The 18,039-nt window shown below is 39.1% G+C and overlaps 1 protein-coding gene across 2 annotated transcripts in view; it reads left to right on the top strand.

Moving 5' to 3' along the window:
• LOC134668747 (E3 ubiquitin-protein ligase RNF144A) overlaps nt 1-18,039 on the top strand; it is a 203,904-nt gene that overhangs the window by 80,243 nt on the left and 105,622 nt on the right. For both annotated transcript variants that reach the window (XM_063526196.1, XM_063526197.1), the window contains 2 exons: nt 3,895-4,036; nt 5,732-5,861. In XM_063526196.1, the coding sequence (XP_063382266.1) occupies nt 3,895-4,036; nt 5,732-5,861 (272 nt within the window). The remainder of the gene's footprint in view (nt 1-3,894; nt 4,037-5,731; nt 5,862-18,039) is intronic.

Raw genomic sequence — 18,039 nt, 5'->3', positions numbered from 1 at the left:
GCATGAGTCACTCGTTATAGTCACTAGTCACTCGGCTATGGACTAAGGTTGAGGTTGACAGCACTTTTTATTTTACTTCGTGTAAAAAAACTCCGAAATAACTGTATACCAACATGAAAAACATAATTTAGGTTAGTTTAACTTACGGATAATTTGGTCTAATCTGTAGCACCGCCAAACAAAACCAACCGAGAGTTGCCGATAAATGGCCGATTGTCGTAAAATGAAGATTTTTATGAAAATTTATTTTCCTTATTGTAAATTAAATACGCATAGAAAGCGATAGTTTTTATGCTCTAGTTCTATTCTCATATTTAGATAATTGATTGGAACAGTTTTTTCTTATCATACGTGCGTCGTATTCGAGAAACGGGTCAAAAACTTTTTTAGAAATTTGTAAGGCGCCATCTCGCTTCTTCCCTCGTTTTTTATCCCGTTTTGGTTTTTCAATTTTATATACATATATGATTTTAGAACCAACTAAAAAATAAGAAGTCCACTTTGGAAAAGACATAACGTAATGGAAGATCAAAATCTAACCAAAGTATAACAACGACGTTTGATTAAATAAAGTGGTTTCTACATCCTCTTATAAAATAAAAGTCCACTTTAGACAAAACAAACTTTCATCAGATACCATAAGACCAAAAATTTAAGTCCCATAAAACCATAAAATCGATACACACACCGTAAATATTGCAATTTTAAATGCTACAATTGAAAAAAAAACATTCGTTCTTAAATAAAAATAATCACTTTATCCAAAATCCCCGTAATATTTTACTTGATTACAAACACGTCGACTCACTTTCACCCTGAGCGACGAACTACACTGAGCGACGGCGCAAACGTTCAAGTAATGGCCGCGATAGCCGCGTTAAAACGAAATAAGGCGCAGAAGTTTAAACCTCCTACAACAGTGAAGTAATTATTATGTGGTTAGTTTTACTTGATCCTTGTAAACGTAGTAAAAGACATGTCTCTCATATTTTAATAGTGTGTGAATTTGTGTTAAACCACTACTCGACTAAACATTATTTCCCACCAAATAGCGTAACTGCAAGACATTCACATTCATGAGCGGCAAACACGTAGTAACCTACACTTGCGTCAAACCAACGGAGGTTGTAAATGACAAAAGTATAAATTATATGGAATTAAAAATGCTGTAAATACAATGATTTAAATTATTCAGTTTTTTTGCTATTTACTGCGTGTTTGCTGAGTACATTTCAAGAAAAACGAGAACTTTTTGTGTTCCTAGTTTCCCCATTTTTCATCGTATTGGCAAAAATGCAATAATTTTTTTTTTGACCTTCTGCGGGTTACGACGTGTTTGCTTTCGGGCGTCGATATGTATCAAATAAAAGAGCTCATTGTGAGAATCCAAATATATATTTTTTATAATTTTAGGATAAACATTTTAGAAATGTGCAGTCAAGCGTGAGTCGGACTTAATTACTTAGTTTTTGATCCGACCCTACGGGTTTTACACTCACGTTTCACATAAAAATACATTGTTAAAAATTGTGTAATGTTACATTTCTAATGTACGAACGGAACCCTTGCAACGCGAGTCTGACTCGCACTTGGCCGGTTTTTTTTTATTTTCAAGCAGATGGGCTAATTGATGGTGGCAAACATAAAACTAATTCGTTTTCTTGTATAAATAAATAATTGGTTGATTTTAATAAATAATAAAAATAATTAATAATACCTTCTTCTATAATCATTCTAAAGCTGCTATAATAAAAATATTAAATTAAAATTATAAAATAAAACATCGGAAACTATTTATTAACAAACAGGAAAAAACATGTAACAAACATACACTAATTAATTAATAAGTAGAAAAGTAATAAAAAAACAATAAACAAAAAGAAAACATATTTCGGCACACACAGCGTACTGCAGGACGCAAAATGATTCCTACATTTCCTACGCAGCGATACGCTTCGCTTTTTCGAGGAAAGCACTGATATTCTGCCGGTTACAAATAATAATACTCATTTTATCTTGCTGCGACGTTTTCAATTTAACCGGTTTAGTTCGTTCCTCAAGAACGAAACGAGAACGTAATTGGTGTAAACCGTTATTTCAAAAGAACAGTTCTTTAACCGGTAACCGCAAACGGAAACGAAATCCATTTCGTTCCCGGGCAAATGAACGAAACCGGTTTGAGCGTTGAGAACGGTTTCCGAGCCCTGCTTGTGTTTTCGCAATAAGGTATAAGAATTGTCTCTTAACTTTAGGGCTGATTTAGACGGCGCGCGAACTCGCATGCGATTTTAGCTACATTGCGGACTCTTGACTACGTCCAATTCAACCGACCTATCAAAACCCGCAATGTAATGAAACTCGCATTATAGACAAAGAAAACCGTATAACCGACTTTATTACAAAGACATTAGACACAAAACGCTTTAACGTGTGAACGTTTAAAGCGGCAAGTCGTAATTCACACGGTGTTCAATAAAACGAAGTTAAGTCAACTTGGCAACCAGGTTGATTGCCAATTAACCCGCTCGCCTTCGCTTAATGCAGCTTCTTAGATGCTTTCGATGCACTAGGTTAAGTGTTATATCTGTAGACCTAGTAAAAAAGGGTACAAGTCTCGCGCAGCTTACGTGTAAAGGGGCATAAGTGTAACGTGGAACTTAAGTACACCCTTTCACACTAAAGGCCGGCTTGCGTGTGCGTGACGTGCGCGTGTGCGTGCGCTGAAATGTTGGAGCCGCACACGCACACGTCACGCAAGCGGTGTGCCGTCTCTCATAAGGATTTGTATACTACAACGCCGCACCCACACGTGCACGTCACGGACACGCAGCCGGTGTGCATAGGCCTTAAGGGTCCACTATATTAATATACATTAGTACATTACCTTATTGTCCATGAATCCATGTCACTTGTAGTACCTAAGTAATATGGGATGTATACTTAGGATTGCCATACGTCAGGATTTCTCGGGACACGTCAGGATTTTTGGTCCTTTGTCAGGATTGCGCGGGATTAAGCGAGTGTCAGGGTTTTTAGGAACCTCAACTGACCACTACTAGAAGTTAGCTTAATGTTTAGTATTGGACAGAAGATAGGGAAGGTTATGCTGTAGCTACAGCATATGGTGACGAGTTAAGGGTCTCGTGGCCCACTGGGTCAATTTTCGAAAAATTATCGTCCGGAAATTTCAGCATTTGTAGGATGTCGTCCGTAATTTTGTCAGGATATTCCATATTTTCATATGACAATATCTAACTCTATAACGGATTGAGCTCTTCGATCTACTATCAAAAAGTGCGGCTAGAATTACAAGAATTACAAGTTACAAATGTTACGGATAGAGGTAAAACAATAGTTTACCACCTAAATTGCAATACCTTGTTCGTAGCACATACCTAAAGACATAATTTTACTTCGACTCCATCCTTTCATCGCCCATACTTCATCACTTTTATCCAAACCCCTTTGTCTCCTTCCTTTCTCCCAAGAAGTTATGTTGTGCTCCTACCATATTTATCACCGGATTTTGTACTTTATCATATACTTTTTACAGTCTATTTTGACTTGTTACAGTTGTGCCTAGTTTTGTTTATACCTACGTGGAATGATATTTCATCTCGCCTAAGTGCGATATTTGTAAACACCATTAACTCGGGGCGCTAATGAACTTGTGTTCTTCGTGTGCCGTGTAGGTATTATAAGTTGGTACAGGCGACAGTAGTAGATACCAGATACGATTTGTATTAATTTCGATTTGATTCTATGGTGCGTTCTAAGCAAAGAGATGTTTTCTCCACTTTTCTCTGCAGCTGACTGTATGTTTTTGAACATACGAATTGGCATCCTAGTCTCCGTACCAACGTCCACATAGTTAACCCTCTTCTTTCTCCCCAGGTCTCCGCAAATGCTCGACAGTGCTCGCGCTCACCGACCGCGAGAAGGTCACCGAGCCGATCCGCGCCCACAACCGCCTTCGAGCGCCCTCCGTCTGCTCCCGATGCTCCTCGCTCCTGTCCCTGGCTGGCGCCGGATCCAGGTAAATGATACGCAAGTCACAGCTCAGACCGCAAACTGGTCCCACGGACTACAGCTGCAAAATTTTCTTTATCAGCGACAGCGGCGTGTGTTCGTTGGTTCACACGCTTCTTCACACTCAGAGAGAGTTCGAGAACGGTTCTCCGAGCCTGCTGTCTTCTTTGTATCAATGAGCTTCCGGAAAAGTGTACTCCACTCAAAAACACGCTTCTTACTGCTAAATTACTACCTTAACTGTTTCAAAGCTAGAGTATATTGTTAAACCTCCTTCACTGCTCTTTCAGGGTTGAGGACCGTGTGGACTGCCCTTTGCAGGGAGTCACAAGCTTTTTTGATTGTATACTATAAGATCTTTAAGCACTAATCAGCAATATTCCCTCATTTGAGCCTGTCCTTGACCAGACCTCGTAGGTATGATGCTTCTTTTGAAGAGGTGCCAGTGTTGCCAATTCGGATTTTGAAAAAATGCTAGACTTATGTCTAGATTATGCCAAAATTATGCCAAAGTTTTTTTTAAAAATGCTAAAAAAAAATGCTAAAATGTCAACTTGGAATTAGATACTTAAAACACATACATGTTTCAAATTTGCCGCCTTTTTCTACTGACAAGATCTGCTTGACCAACTTTATATAATCCGTCGACGTCCATCCGTCCACAAAAGTCAAAATTCATATGAAAATATGAACCACATAAGGCGATGGCGCATATTGTTGCTGCCAATTTGGTGCAAACTTGGCTTAGACTAAATTATGCTAAAAAATATGCCAGATCTGGCATCAATTATGCCAAGTTGGCAACACTGAGAGGTGCTGAAGATGCTAATTATTATGTCCAAATAAATTATGGTTTCTCGCGAAGCCTCTTAAAACGCGCTTGGGATTTTTTGCTCCCTCACTGAGGCCAATATAACATATCAGTACCTACTAGCTTTATATTTAGTTTAATGTGCTACGTTAAATTGATAAAACTAATTCCACCATGTTGGAATTATACATGCAGCAATAACAAAATTGCTACACGCCATGAACAAATCTTTTCATTAAGGCAACCTAGTTCCCACCTAAAATGACAATGGCATTTTCGCATATCGTTTGTCAATAAAAACCTGTGATTGTGTTTTGTCATTGTTAAATGCTATGCTCAATGCCAAATGCCACTGAGGGAAAATTAATGAAAGGTAGTACTAACCCCCTCCCTATTTGACACCGCGGCATAGAAAGAATATACTTACTACTTACTTACTTCGTTGGCGCGGTGACCCAAAATGAGTCATGGCCTCCAACACAAGAGCACGCCACTTTGATCGGTCCAGAGTGGAGGCAGATCTTCGTGAGCTCGGCGTCGGCGAAAGCTGGCGGGATACCGCTCTGTACCGATAGAAAGAATATATGCCATCATATTTGCTTGAAATAGTAACTGTGAGATAGCAAAAGCATCTACAGGGCTGTCTTAAACAGTGCTGGGGCCCCTGGGCACATAAGAATTTGGGGCCCTTTTGGAAAGTAAAGAAAGCGAATTAAACTAACATTTTTCTACTATGATCTTCTATTTATTATCGGTAGTATACTGTTACTGTTACTGATGTGTGTCCTTCGGAGCCGCCTGAGAATGGGGGCCCTGGGCACGGGCCCCGTGTGTCCTTATGGTAAAGACAGCATTGAGCAATTGAGCATCTATAACCATTGTTTCTTGCAGGTATTCTTTGGACGGCGCCGGCGGGGGCTTCGTACCAGCCGCTCCGGTCAACTGCAAGCTTTGTTTGGAAGACGCCGCTCCCGACAAGGTGACCGTCATCGGCGGCTGCGGATGCGCGTACTGCACTAAGGTAAGGATATGATTACTTATTCAGAGTCACATGAACCTAGCAGCCGCTATGCAATCGAAGTTACACTTTCATTATAAAATGAGATTTTGAAACAGGGACCGCAACAGCCACCGCGGATTTTTTGCATTATTTTCAACGTCCACATCCGCATAAAATTAATTAATTCGGATGCGGATGTCGAACTAGTCGGTACAGGAAACTCAGGAAAGTCCTAGCGGCGGAGTAAGTGCTAGGTAATTTCGCAGGCCTTATCATCTTCTCTTGCACCATTAGTTTGCCATCTGGTGATAAATAACATGACGCGGGCCATTTATTGTGACGCAGTCAGGGTCACAATGCCTGCTTGGCACACTGCCAGAATCGCCGGATCCGGCGAGTGAGTTGTCCCGAACCGCCCCGCACTTGATTTAGATGCGGCCTATGTGTAGAAGGCTTAACTTACAATCTAGGGTCTTTTTACAAAATCAATTTTGGAAAAGAAGACTAGTAAGATTAGATTCTTCTCTCGCAAGGACTCAAATAGTGATAGTAGGTATTATGCATACTTTGACTTAAAAAAGTTAAGAGGAAACTGCCCGAACGTCCGGATTCACGCATAATTTGCAATAATTAGTATGTCGGAGCGTGACTCCAGAAGGACGTATTGCAGCGTTACAATTCATAGTTAAAGACGCCTGTATAAAGTCGATTAGCAATGTTTGGCTACGTATTACTGGGTTGTAACGAAATTCATAATGTTGCGTAGAGAGTAACGCCATCTATTGGCGTGTTGTTGAACTAAAATGACAGGTAGAAGGCTTTGGAACGTCAAGAGGGTTCTCTTGGGTGAAGGTAGGCACGAGTTGGTAGTTTTGCCGTTATGTTGGTGGACCGGTCGAGCAGGTGTGCCTGCTTGACTTAAAAGGCGGGAGCGGTGAGGCTCCGTAATCAGACTTGATCGGACCGCGCTAGAGATCGGACGTTAGCCAACCTCGTGCCTAATTCGCCACGTTCTTGAAGGCTTATACCTGAAGGATTTTTCTGAAAGCTTATAGAATCCAACGTTCTTTAACCATTTAGCTAAGCGTTTTATTCCAAGTGTTATTTTGATTTCTTACGTGTGATTAGAAGCTTACCTTTGTAAAATGAAGAGAAGAAGTGTTGTTTTGAAAAGATGTGTCCCGCCGAGTTTGTTGCCGGTCCCATATTGGGATACCCTTCTCCAATTGAGAAGGAATTAAATCTTCTCGGGTCAGAGGTGTACGGTTGGAGCCGGCCTAGCTTGATTTAAATAAAGACTTGAACGATTTTATGCGATCCTTTTATTTGAGTGCAATCCAAATACATCCCAATAGCGACTAGATATTTTAGTAGGCACTTCCGAGACAAGTCCGAAAGATTATTTCATGCACTGGTAGCATACTGAGTTAGCTGTGAAGTAATACATTGAGATACTACGCCCACCCGCCATCCTGTGTACAAACCCATGCTGCCTGCTGCTGGTGCCATCCGTCAAGTATATTTATTTGACTACGAATTTCCAAGCCAGTGGCGCGAGAAACGCGCCCATTAAAATGTCCGATCGCGAAATAATCACGGACCCCGTATTCCAGTTACCATGCGAGTCGATCATTTTGTTAAACCAATGTTACCGAGACTGAGAACCTTATCCAGGGTTGCCACATGGAGAAATGGAAAATCCAGGCAAAAGGCACCACCCTAATTCCAGACAAAAAACAAGCCAAGTAAAAGAATTTTCTCCCGGTCACAAACAGCACACACAAGAGACCCAGTTTTAAGACGTTGCCACAGTGAGCATACCGCGAACCACGTTCGACGTGTTGCCTCCCTGTCACACTTACGTACAATTTACAAGTACAACAAAGAGGCAACACGTCGATCGCGGTAGGCCCTTTGTTCGGACTCCTTTGGCCCTGCTCTAGTAACAGGCTAATTGGAACGTGCACTGACATCAAACCGATATTAGAATGATATTGAAATGAAATCATGGCTATAACCGCGAAAATCGAAGTTCGCAAATTGCGGGGATTTTTCTCTGTCACTCTAATTACGCCTTCATTGGAGTAAAAGAGAAAGATCCCCGCAATTTGCGAATTTCGGTTTTCGCGGTAGCCGCTCATATCAGTTAGCTGTCATTCGCTCGGGCACAAGTCTGACCGAAATGAACGCGCAAATTAGAGCTAACTGATACGTTTCCAATACCATTTTAATATCGGTTTGATGACAGTGCACGTTCGAATTGGCCTGTAAAACGCGCTCAAGTTGTATTTTATACATAGTCTAATAAAACACGGTCTTCTCTTCCCAGAGTGACACAAGCCTACGTCACAATAACATGGCCACTATATACATAGCGCTACCGCATATTATCATATAGCGCTGTCGCATGATGACGTAGGCTTGTGTCAGTCAGGTGACTTAGAAAAGACGGGAAGAGAGTACCAGGCGGAGTATATTATTATACCATGATTTTATATGAATTCTACGTTATACTGGTTCGTCGTATTCGGCTCAGTAAGCAACAACAACATCCGCGCAGTTTATTTCAACCGCCCGCCGCCTCGACCTTGCACTTGCGAAATTGTGTAACAATGTATGCGAACATTGCGAACTTGCCTCGAGCCAGCGGACCGGCAAGTAACTGGAATGTACGACTTGAATGGCTGTTTGGCACAGGGGTTACAGTGATTGTGTTGAACTCAGTAACTATAATGGCTCAGCGATCTTCAGAGAATCTTGGCCTTCGAAACAAGAGCGTGCCACCTGAGGGTGAGGGCTTCCAAGTACCACGTTCGACATTTTACCACTCTATTGCTCTTCTAAATTCGTACCTAAGTGTGACAGGGAGGCAACACGCCCGATCATGCGCAACTTTCTGCCATTTTGCTTTGATTGTGTTGAATGATGCATATTTGTTACTTGGTTTTGACACTGGCTCTGCTGAAAGTAGGGTTGCCATACATCAGGATTTCCCCTGACATGTCAGGATTTTCGGGTTCTTTGCCAGGATTGCGGGTGACTTGACGAGTGTTAGGGGATTGTGGAAACCTTAACATACCATTAGCATCTAAGCTAAATGTTTGGAGTTGTCAAAACAATCTTACAACTAATGATAGTAGTACTACACACACAAACTTAAGTAATTACATATTGACAAATTTATACTTACTTTTTTATTTTACTCATAGTCGTAATAGCTGGGGCTATTGACAGCCATTCATGTTATTGCAGTGCTATTTGGAAAAGGTTAAACATCTCTGTACTTAACTTAACGTTGTCCATTAAATATTAATTTAATTGTTCCCTGCGAAACAAACATTCACTCACCGGATCTAAAATCATCAAATATAATAGTCTTTGCATATATTACATTAAAGCTCATTTTATTCTACGCATCTTTTATTAATACAGCAAATGCTAAGGTAGGCGGTTATCACACTGGATGCGATTCGCGCGTCGCTCCGATGTGCGACCGGGGGTGTCGCTATAATACACGCATAGCGTTGTCTCGCTCAAACATTCGAGCGACGTGCGAATCGCATCCAGTGTGATAGGTAACGATAACTGCCTACAGCAAATGCCAAGGTAATCCAAATTGATGCTGAATTTAGAAGTAACCTTTCTCATTACGCGAAAATGAACTCTGACCTTTAGCGATTACGGTCTTAATTTGCTTGCAGCTCATTATACAAATCCCTTGGATTTACATAATGTTCTGGCTTGGGGTGAAAAGGATTTTTTCGTGTGATAAATGTTTATTTTTATTTACTTTGTAGTTTTACATGTATGTAAAATGTATAATTATTGGTGCAATAAAGAATATTTACTTACTTTGGGTGGTACCTGGTAATTTTATAGCACAATTTCTATCAATGAGGCTGCTTTTGATAAAATTAACTTGACGACTTGACTTTAACTACTCCGCTGCACCGAAAATGCTATAAAATTTACGATGCCTGCTTGTTACAAAAGGCGTAAGGTACTGTTACGGCTCCTCTACACAATGGGCCAACGCCGGCCACTCCAAGGGACGCAGCAATGCGGTAGAATGGGATAGCAATATCACTTGCTCGCTCTAACGCATAAATGCGTCCCCTGGAGTGGCCGGCGTTGGCCCATCGTGTAGAGGAGCCATAACAGTGTGGGCGATGGTAACTTAAGAAGTTGAGATTAGTTGAGCATCTAACATACAAAATTTCATAGAAGGTAGGATCCTAAAGAAGTGGTATACGCGTGCCTCCGTGAGGGACAAAACATACACAATGAGACACTATGATTGGTCGAATTTATTTGTTGCCCACCATAATCCATACTAAATTTACAGCGGGGAACAAATAAAATGTGATACTGTGACAACGACAAACAATATTTAATAGCTCTTTCGCTGCTACTCCTACTGAAAAATACATAAGACTATCCTGTTCAGTCACTTCCCCACCTTTCAGGCCAGATCCAGTTATATACTAGATTCATGTACAATTTGCACAATGTGGAGTAGAATTCGTCAAGTTCTAGGCAACGTGGCCATTGACCCAGCCTGCATGGTCACCATTGCGACAACAGTTGGACCGGAGCCAGAATTGGTTATGTCAATGTGAGTCGGAGGCGGTGACCCCATAACAGACAGATTCTAGCATGTTCTAACGCTAACTGATCATCAGTAGATCTTAATGTCTTTGCAATTAGGTTGTGAATTGACAGTTAATAGTGTGGACAATGTTTTTTGGACTAGCTGTAATTTATTTAAAGAAGGGGTGCATACTGTAATTATCACAATAGTGTCGCCCAATATACACGGTGTAACATGAGTAAACCGAATAATTTTAACAGCGTATTCCTGATCATATTTAGAGACAAAAATGTCCTATAAACTTTTTTGAAATTCGCCTAGTTTCAGAGATATTATTAATTTAAAAAAAAACCGGGCAAGTGCGAGTCGGACTCGCGCACGAAGGGTTCCGTACCATAATACAAAAAAAAAAGCAAAAAAAGCAAAAAAAAAAACGGTCACCCATCCAAGTACTGACCCCTCCCGACGTTGCTTAACTTTGGTCAAAAATCACGTTTGTTGTATGGGAGCCCCATTTAAATCTTTATTTTATTCTGGTTTTAGTATTTGTTGTTATAGCGGCAACAGAAATACATCATCTGTGAAAATTTCAACTGTCTAGCTATCACGGTTCGTGAGATACAGCCTGGTGACAGACGGACGGACGGACGGACGGACGGACGGACAGCGAAGTCTTAGTAATAGGGTCCCGTTTTACCCTTTGGGTACGGAACCCTAAAAAAACAAGTTTTTATTTTTACATAGCGTAAAAGGCCTTTTTGTTGGTGATGTTGCTGCTATGGGACGTAGTCTAAATATCCTTATTGATAGATGTCAAAAAGTGACAAGTAACACTTTGCATAAAGTAAGTTCTACAAAAAAAATATAAAAATCAATTTTAAGTGACAAGTTTACCAATAACATTTATTTCTTATGTACAAATACATTCAAAAAATTTAAAAAACAAAACAAAAAAAAAATTTTTTTTGGCGAAATTGACCTAAACTCATATTACATTTTTTACTTCTTTTGATCTCAGAAATGCGTGGTTAAAATTATTCGGTTTCCTCATGTTACACCGTGTATGACAGTACGTATCTGCTCTTTTGCAAATGAAATGTAAATACATTATCATCATCCTCCTGTAAATACACCAGCATCCTCGCGTCTTCCCGGCATTTTAGCCACGGCTGATGGGAGCCTGGGGTCCACTTGGCAACTAATCCCAAGAATTGGCGTTTCGCGGTATTTTCCTTCACCGAAAAGCGACTGTGGTAAATATCAAATGATATTTTTAAATAAAATGTTAATTCGAAATATGAAATACACTGAGAGAAAAATCATCACCAGGAATTAAAAAACAGTTCTGTATTGGGGGAAAAAATAGTTATTTGTTTTACAAGGGGGCAAAGTTGTTGTTTAACCGCTCGTGCTAATATTGATACCCGAGCAAGCGAAATATTCCAAAATTGAACCACGAGCGTAGCGAGTGGTTCGAAAAATGGAATCTTGAGCGTTGCGAGGGTTTCAAAGCACGAGGCTTAAACAAAATTTGCCCCCGAGTGAAACACAAAATTTTTCACCACACCAACCCGAAGCAAATATTAAATGTAAAATATCAAACAAAATCAAACCAAATCAAATCCAAATTAATGTTATTAAATATTTATCATCTAAAATCATCATTTAAAAGTCAATTCTACCAGATAACACAAGAAAACAACTCAAAATTTGCATTTGATTACTTTGCCTCACATGTGAATAAAATGCAACTTTGCTATCAGTTTTTGAAGTGCAAAGTAAGCCTTTCCGAGCTGGTGTGGTGAAAATGAAGTTTTAGTAATAATTATGGACGTTTCACTATTTCTGTAAAGTTTATTTATTTCTACAAACAGCTCAGTAATCCCAAATATAATTTCAACAAACAGATAATAGAAATTGCAAGAACTAATAGAAATTGCAAAAGTTAATTTTCACCACACCAGCTCGGAAAGAATTACTTTGCACTTCAAAAACGAATAGCAAAGTTGCATTTTATCCACATGTGAGGCAAAGTAATCAAATGCAAATTTTGAGTTGTTTTCTTATGTTTGCTGGTAGAATTGACTTTTAAATGATGATTTTGGATGATAAATATTTAATAACATTCATTTGGATTTGATTTGGTTTGATTTTGTTTGATATTTTACATTTAATATTTGCTTCGGGTTGGTGTGGTGAAAAATTTTGTGTTTCACTCGGGGGCAAATTTTGTTTAACCCTCGTGCTTTGAAACCCTCGCAACGCTCAAGATTCCATTTTTCCAACCACTCGCTACGCTCGTGGTTCAATTTTGGAATCTTTCGCTTGCTCGGGTATCAATATCAGCACGAGCGGTTAAACAACAACTTTGCCCCCTTGTAAAACAAATAACTATTGTTCCTATTAGTTAACTCTCCTTGTCCCCGGATTAAGTTTATTTTTGTAATTCTAAATGTATTTTTGTTGTACTTTTCTCTCAGTGTAGATCCTAACGACACCCACATTAAAGTAATTAACACCTGATATACTTAAATCTAGATTATAATTTCGTCTGGATGAGAATTTCCAAGGATTCTGTATTTATGAAGCATTAACTCTGTGAATAGTAGAAAGGGGTACAAGTCAGTACAAGTCTCGCGCAGCTCAGGCGAAAAAGGGTGCAAGTGTTATATGGCACTTATACCCTTTTTCACCTGCGCTGATTTGTACTTACCTCTTTTCACTAGATCCACATTACATATCTCGTATTTTAAGCCGGTATTAGTTTACGCCTCGAATTATTCATGCGAGGGCTAGTCTAGACTCGAAGGAATTTCGCTGAAGTCAAAAGCTCTTCAAAGCAAATCCTTGAAGAATTGATGGAAGACTTATTGAATTCGTGAAATGAGAGGAGACACAATATTGAAGTATCGACATTTTTTATCGACTTAACCCACTTAGTTTCAACTTTAATAGCTAAATAGTGTCAATAGAGTTGAATATCATATCCGCTATATGTGGCCCCGTATGTGGTCAGGGGTATTACTATTTAACTTCTATTTTTTATTTCATTTCGGAGGCCGAGATTCTCCTTGGATCGCAGAGGCAAAATAGTTAGTTATTTAAAATTATAGGCAAACCGTTGAGTCATTTTCATATGTATTTAAGCATTTTTTCTTCTGGGAAACTGAGATTCGGTGAAATGCTGACGAATGTCACTAAATTGTGGAATTCTGTTATATGAAGATTATGAAGTAGGTTCTTGTTTTTTTGCTGACCTCCTGAGACCCCCGATACAATTTTTTGTACATATTCTACATCTACAATCTATTTTGAACTTTCGTATATTAACAAAAGGCTCCAAATTGATCAACAAAGCAACTGCATTATTTTTATTGTATTATTTCTTATCGGATAAACTCCATTGTAATGTAATTTTACGGCAAGACCTTTACTTGCTTGGCTAAATTGAATTCTAATAGTACATTTCGATGCTAGTGCGGAAGGTATGTCATTACTTCACGAGTACCGAGATATCTTGCCACGAGCCGCAGGCGAGTGGCAAGACTCGGGACGAGTGAAGAATGACATTTCCGCACGTGTATCGAACGACGTTTTTTAATACAGTTGCGAAAAAATAAGAAAAACATTGTTAATCGTACACTAAACAAAAGTGGTAACAGTGACAGCTCGGTTAGACGTCGTCTTTAAGTATATTATATCTATGGGCGTTTGGCAGCTATTCCGTTCCATTCAGTCAACTTATTAAGAACGGAATTTTCAATATTGAATATTAAAAAATAAACGTGTTATAATGATGAAGAGGTAAGTAATTAAATATGAAATATGTAATATTTTGCGTATTCTTACATTAACGGTAGGTTTTTATGCTGATTACGACGTTTAAAGGAAACTAATATTAACACTCATCAATAAGTAGTCGTGAATTGGAACAAGTATAAATTTAAAAAAATTGGAAAAGTACAAAGCACTAGTTCGAGATAACCAACTTTCCGCACGCTAAACAGCTACGTAAAGTATCACTTTTTGAGCAACTGTATTAAAAATAGTACATTTCGATGCTAGTGCGGAAGGTATGTCATTACTTCACGAGTTCCGAGATATCTTGCCACGAGCCGCAGGCGAGTGGCAAGACTCGGGACGAGTGAAGAATGACATTTCCGCACGTGTATCGAACGACGTTTTTTAATACAGTTGCGAAAAAATAAGAAAAACATTGTTAATCGTACACTCAACAAAAGTGGTAACAGTGACAGCTCGGTTAGACGTCGTCTTTAAGTATATTATATCTATGGGCGTTTGACAGCTATTCCGTTCCATTCAGTCAACTTATTAAGAACGGAATTTTCAATATTGAATATTAAAAAATAAACGTGTTATAATAATGAAGAGGTAAGTAATTAAATATGAAATATGTAATATTTTCGTATTCTTACATTAACGGTAGGTTTTTATGCTGATTACGACGTTTAAAGGAAACTAATATTAACACTCATCAATAAGTAGTCGTGAATTGGAACAAGTATAAATTTAAAAAAATTGGAAAAGTAAAAAGCACTAGTTCGAGATAACCAACTTTCCGCACGCTAAACAGCTACGTAAAGTAGCACTTTTTGAGCAACTGTATTAAAAAATAATTTTCAATTGCTTCAAGTCTTATAACCTTTACGTTGGAGCCGGCAAAAGAAAAGTAGATTAACGTAACGGCTAAATTTAGCTCAAGATTATCTTTACTCCTGCAGACGGTTTATTATTAAGTATTCATATCCTTTATTAAGTATTAACAAAGATATTTGAAATAGAGAGTTACTGTCATGGTGAAATATGTAGCTACAGTACATTAGCCTCTTTCTGCCATCTTTCGTCAGAAGATTAAACGCCCTTTGACTTTGATCATTATTCTTTCTAATTTGTTAAATTTTAATATTAACGCCATCTACTCGAGAGTAGGGAAAAAGTATGGTGCATCTTTTCGAGCGATTGCGCCATAACCTTCAATTAATAGATCTAGAAACGATATGGAATAGATGTGTCAGTGTCAAAAGTGGCGTTTTTATTTGAAGAAACGTCACATTTGACACTGATTTATCTAATCCATATCGTTTTTAGATCTATTAATTGACGTATCATAAAGTTCGAATTGGGCCGTCAAACTGTGGTCTAATATTTATGCATACTGCACTGTTCTAGAGACCATGCACTATATTTGGAAAAACCTTTTAATATGCCATTAGTGCACTTGTTGGAAAAACCCTCAATACAATTTCCTCTAACTTAGATGAGTCAGTGCGAATCCGTACACAGCTGATTGCTCGCGTCACGCGCTATTTTTATACAGCCGTTTTAAAATGCCGCTTTATTGGACGAGCAATCCAATTTGCAGGGAAACCTACGCAGGCGAAAGGTTAAGAGGTATATCTGGTTGAGAGTGAGCATTGATAGTTGCTTGTATTTACTTGGATTTATAAAGAATTTGTGACGTCCCACGGGTAAAGGTACCTTATAACGGTTGGCGCTTACGCTGTTATTAACGCCGCTCCAATATTATTGCGGCTCTATGCGACGTAAGCGACAGCCGCCATAAGGTACCTTTAGCCGTGGAACGTCACATTTTATAATGTAGCCTTTTTAGGGTTCCGTACATAAAAGATAAAAACGGGACCCTATTACTAAGTCTCCACTGTCCGTCCGTCTTTCTGTCTGTCTGTCACCAGGCTGTATCTCATCAACCGTGATAGACAGTTGAAATTTTCACAGATGATGTATTTCTGTTGCCGCTACTATAACAGCAAATACCAAAAAGTACGGAACCCTCGGTGGGCGATTCCGACTCGCACTTGTTCGGTTTTATATACTTTTTGTGGAAGAACCTATTATACGTAGGATAAAAGTTTTGATTTAGGTTTTCTAATTGAGAGTTAGCACTGATATTTACTTTAGGGGTCATCCATTAATTACGTCACACGTTTAGGGGGAGGGAGGGGGTCAAGAAAATGTGACATATTGTGACATGGGGGAGGGGGGGACACAAACTTTGTGACGTCACTTTAACTTCATCAGTAACCGAAAATTTATTTAAATTATTTAGTTCGCTGTACATTTAAATAACAAGTTTTTAAAACGAAAATAGTTTTTAATCGTTTATTTTTCTTTCCTAAGCAGTTTTGGGTTATAAAATTACTAATATTTATATCGTCAAAATTATTTTGATAAAATATTAATAATACATACTTACGTATTTACTTAATTCGATTTGGCGATTTCGTAGAAAAAATGTGACGTCACACTATGGGGGAGGGGTTTGCCAAATGTGACCAAGTGTGAGAAGGGGGGGGGGAGGGGTCAAAAAACCTAGAAATTGGTGTGACGTAATTAATGGATGACCCCTTACTGATATTTATTTATTTATTTATAGGTTTAGGTGAGAGTGGATATGTCGCAGTACGATAGATAAAGCCGTTATATAGTTATAACCCTAGGGATGTAATTATAATGTCGTAACATAGTTATACGAAAGCTATTCATGACTATCTTACTAGGAATATAACTATAATACGTCTTTAGTTTAGTGATATTAGTAATATTACTGGATTAGTTTAGTGAAATAATTGTAGGTAGGAGTGCGGCGGTGCGGCGGAGGTCTAGTTATATATCGGGTGTGGCCTGTAACACGAGCAAATAATTAAAGCATAGATTGTGCTCCTCAAACGGTGACACTTTTGTTCAACAACTTTTAAAAATTATGAAATATTTAGACTCCCTATTTTTCATACAAAATAAATATTATCTTCAATGGACGCCATCGCCACGCCATATCATTGTGATTGACGTTACTTGTCACGCCTTAAGGCCAAACCACACCGGATGCGTGTGCGTGACGTGTGCGTGCACGTACGCGTCCCGCTGCGTTGTAGAATATGAAAACTCATAAGAGAGGACACACCGCTTGCGTGACGTGTGCGTGACGTGCGCGTACGCGTGACTTGCACGCAACGCAGCTCCAACGAGACAAACCGGCTGCGTGCTGCGTGCACGCGTCCACGCAGCGGAGCGGCAACGTCGCTTCGTTGCGTGCAGTGATGACGTTGTGTTTAACTGCGTTCCCTATGAGAGGGCGAACCGAGCAGGTTCGGACACGCACAGCTCGGTGCTGCATAGGTGCTGTGCGTGTACACGCGCAGCCACTTGTATTTATTTACAACTCGGCCGGTGCGCGTGCTGGTTTTTAATACGGATTCAGTGATAAAAGAAAAACTAATTAAAATCTTTCGTTAATATGAATGTAAATTTACAATATAGCACAAAGATTACCACAAATACGTCTTAAAAAAAAATAATTTGGCCTGTGGGAAAGAATCGATTTTAGGTATTAACGATACAATTGGAAAACAAGGTTGTTGTATTGTGAACTATTTGGCGTCGGTGAACAATATTATGTACTCTCAACTATCTCCATTCAAATATGAGACATTTTTTTCTTCTAATTGCAATGGCGGCATTAGGTGAGCAGCTTCCATTTGCAACGGGAGTTATAATAACATGATGTAGGTACTGTCGCAGGAGTATTTTATTTTACTGCACGCATGACTGAGCTGCAGCGTGCGCCTG

This window comes from Cydia fagiglandana, chromosome 11, assembly GCF_963556715.1.
Source record: "Cydia fagiglandana chromosome 11, ilCydFagi1.1, whole genome shotgun sequence".
NCBI lineage: Eukaryota > Metazoa > Arthropoda > Insecta > Lepidoptera > Tortricidae > Cydia > Cydia fagiglandana.
The sequence above is the reverse complement of the archived record's forward strand: the minus strand, read 5'-3'. Positions and strand labels throughout refer to the sequence as shown.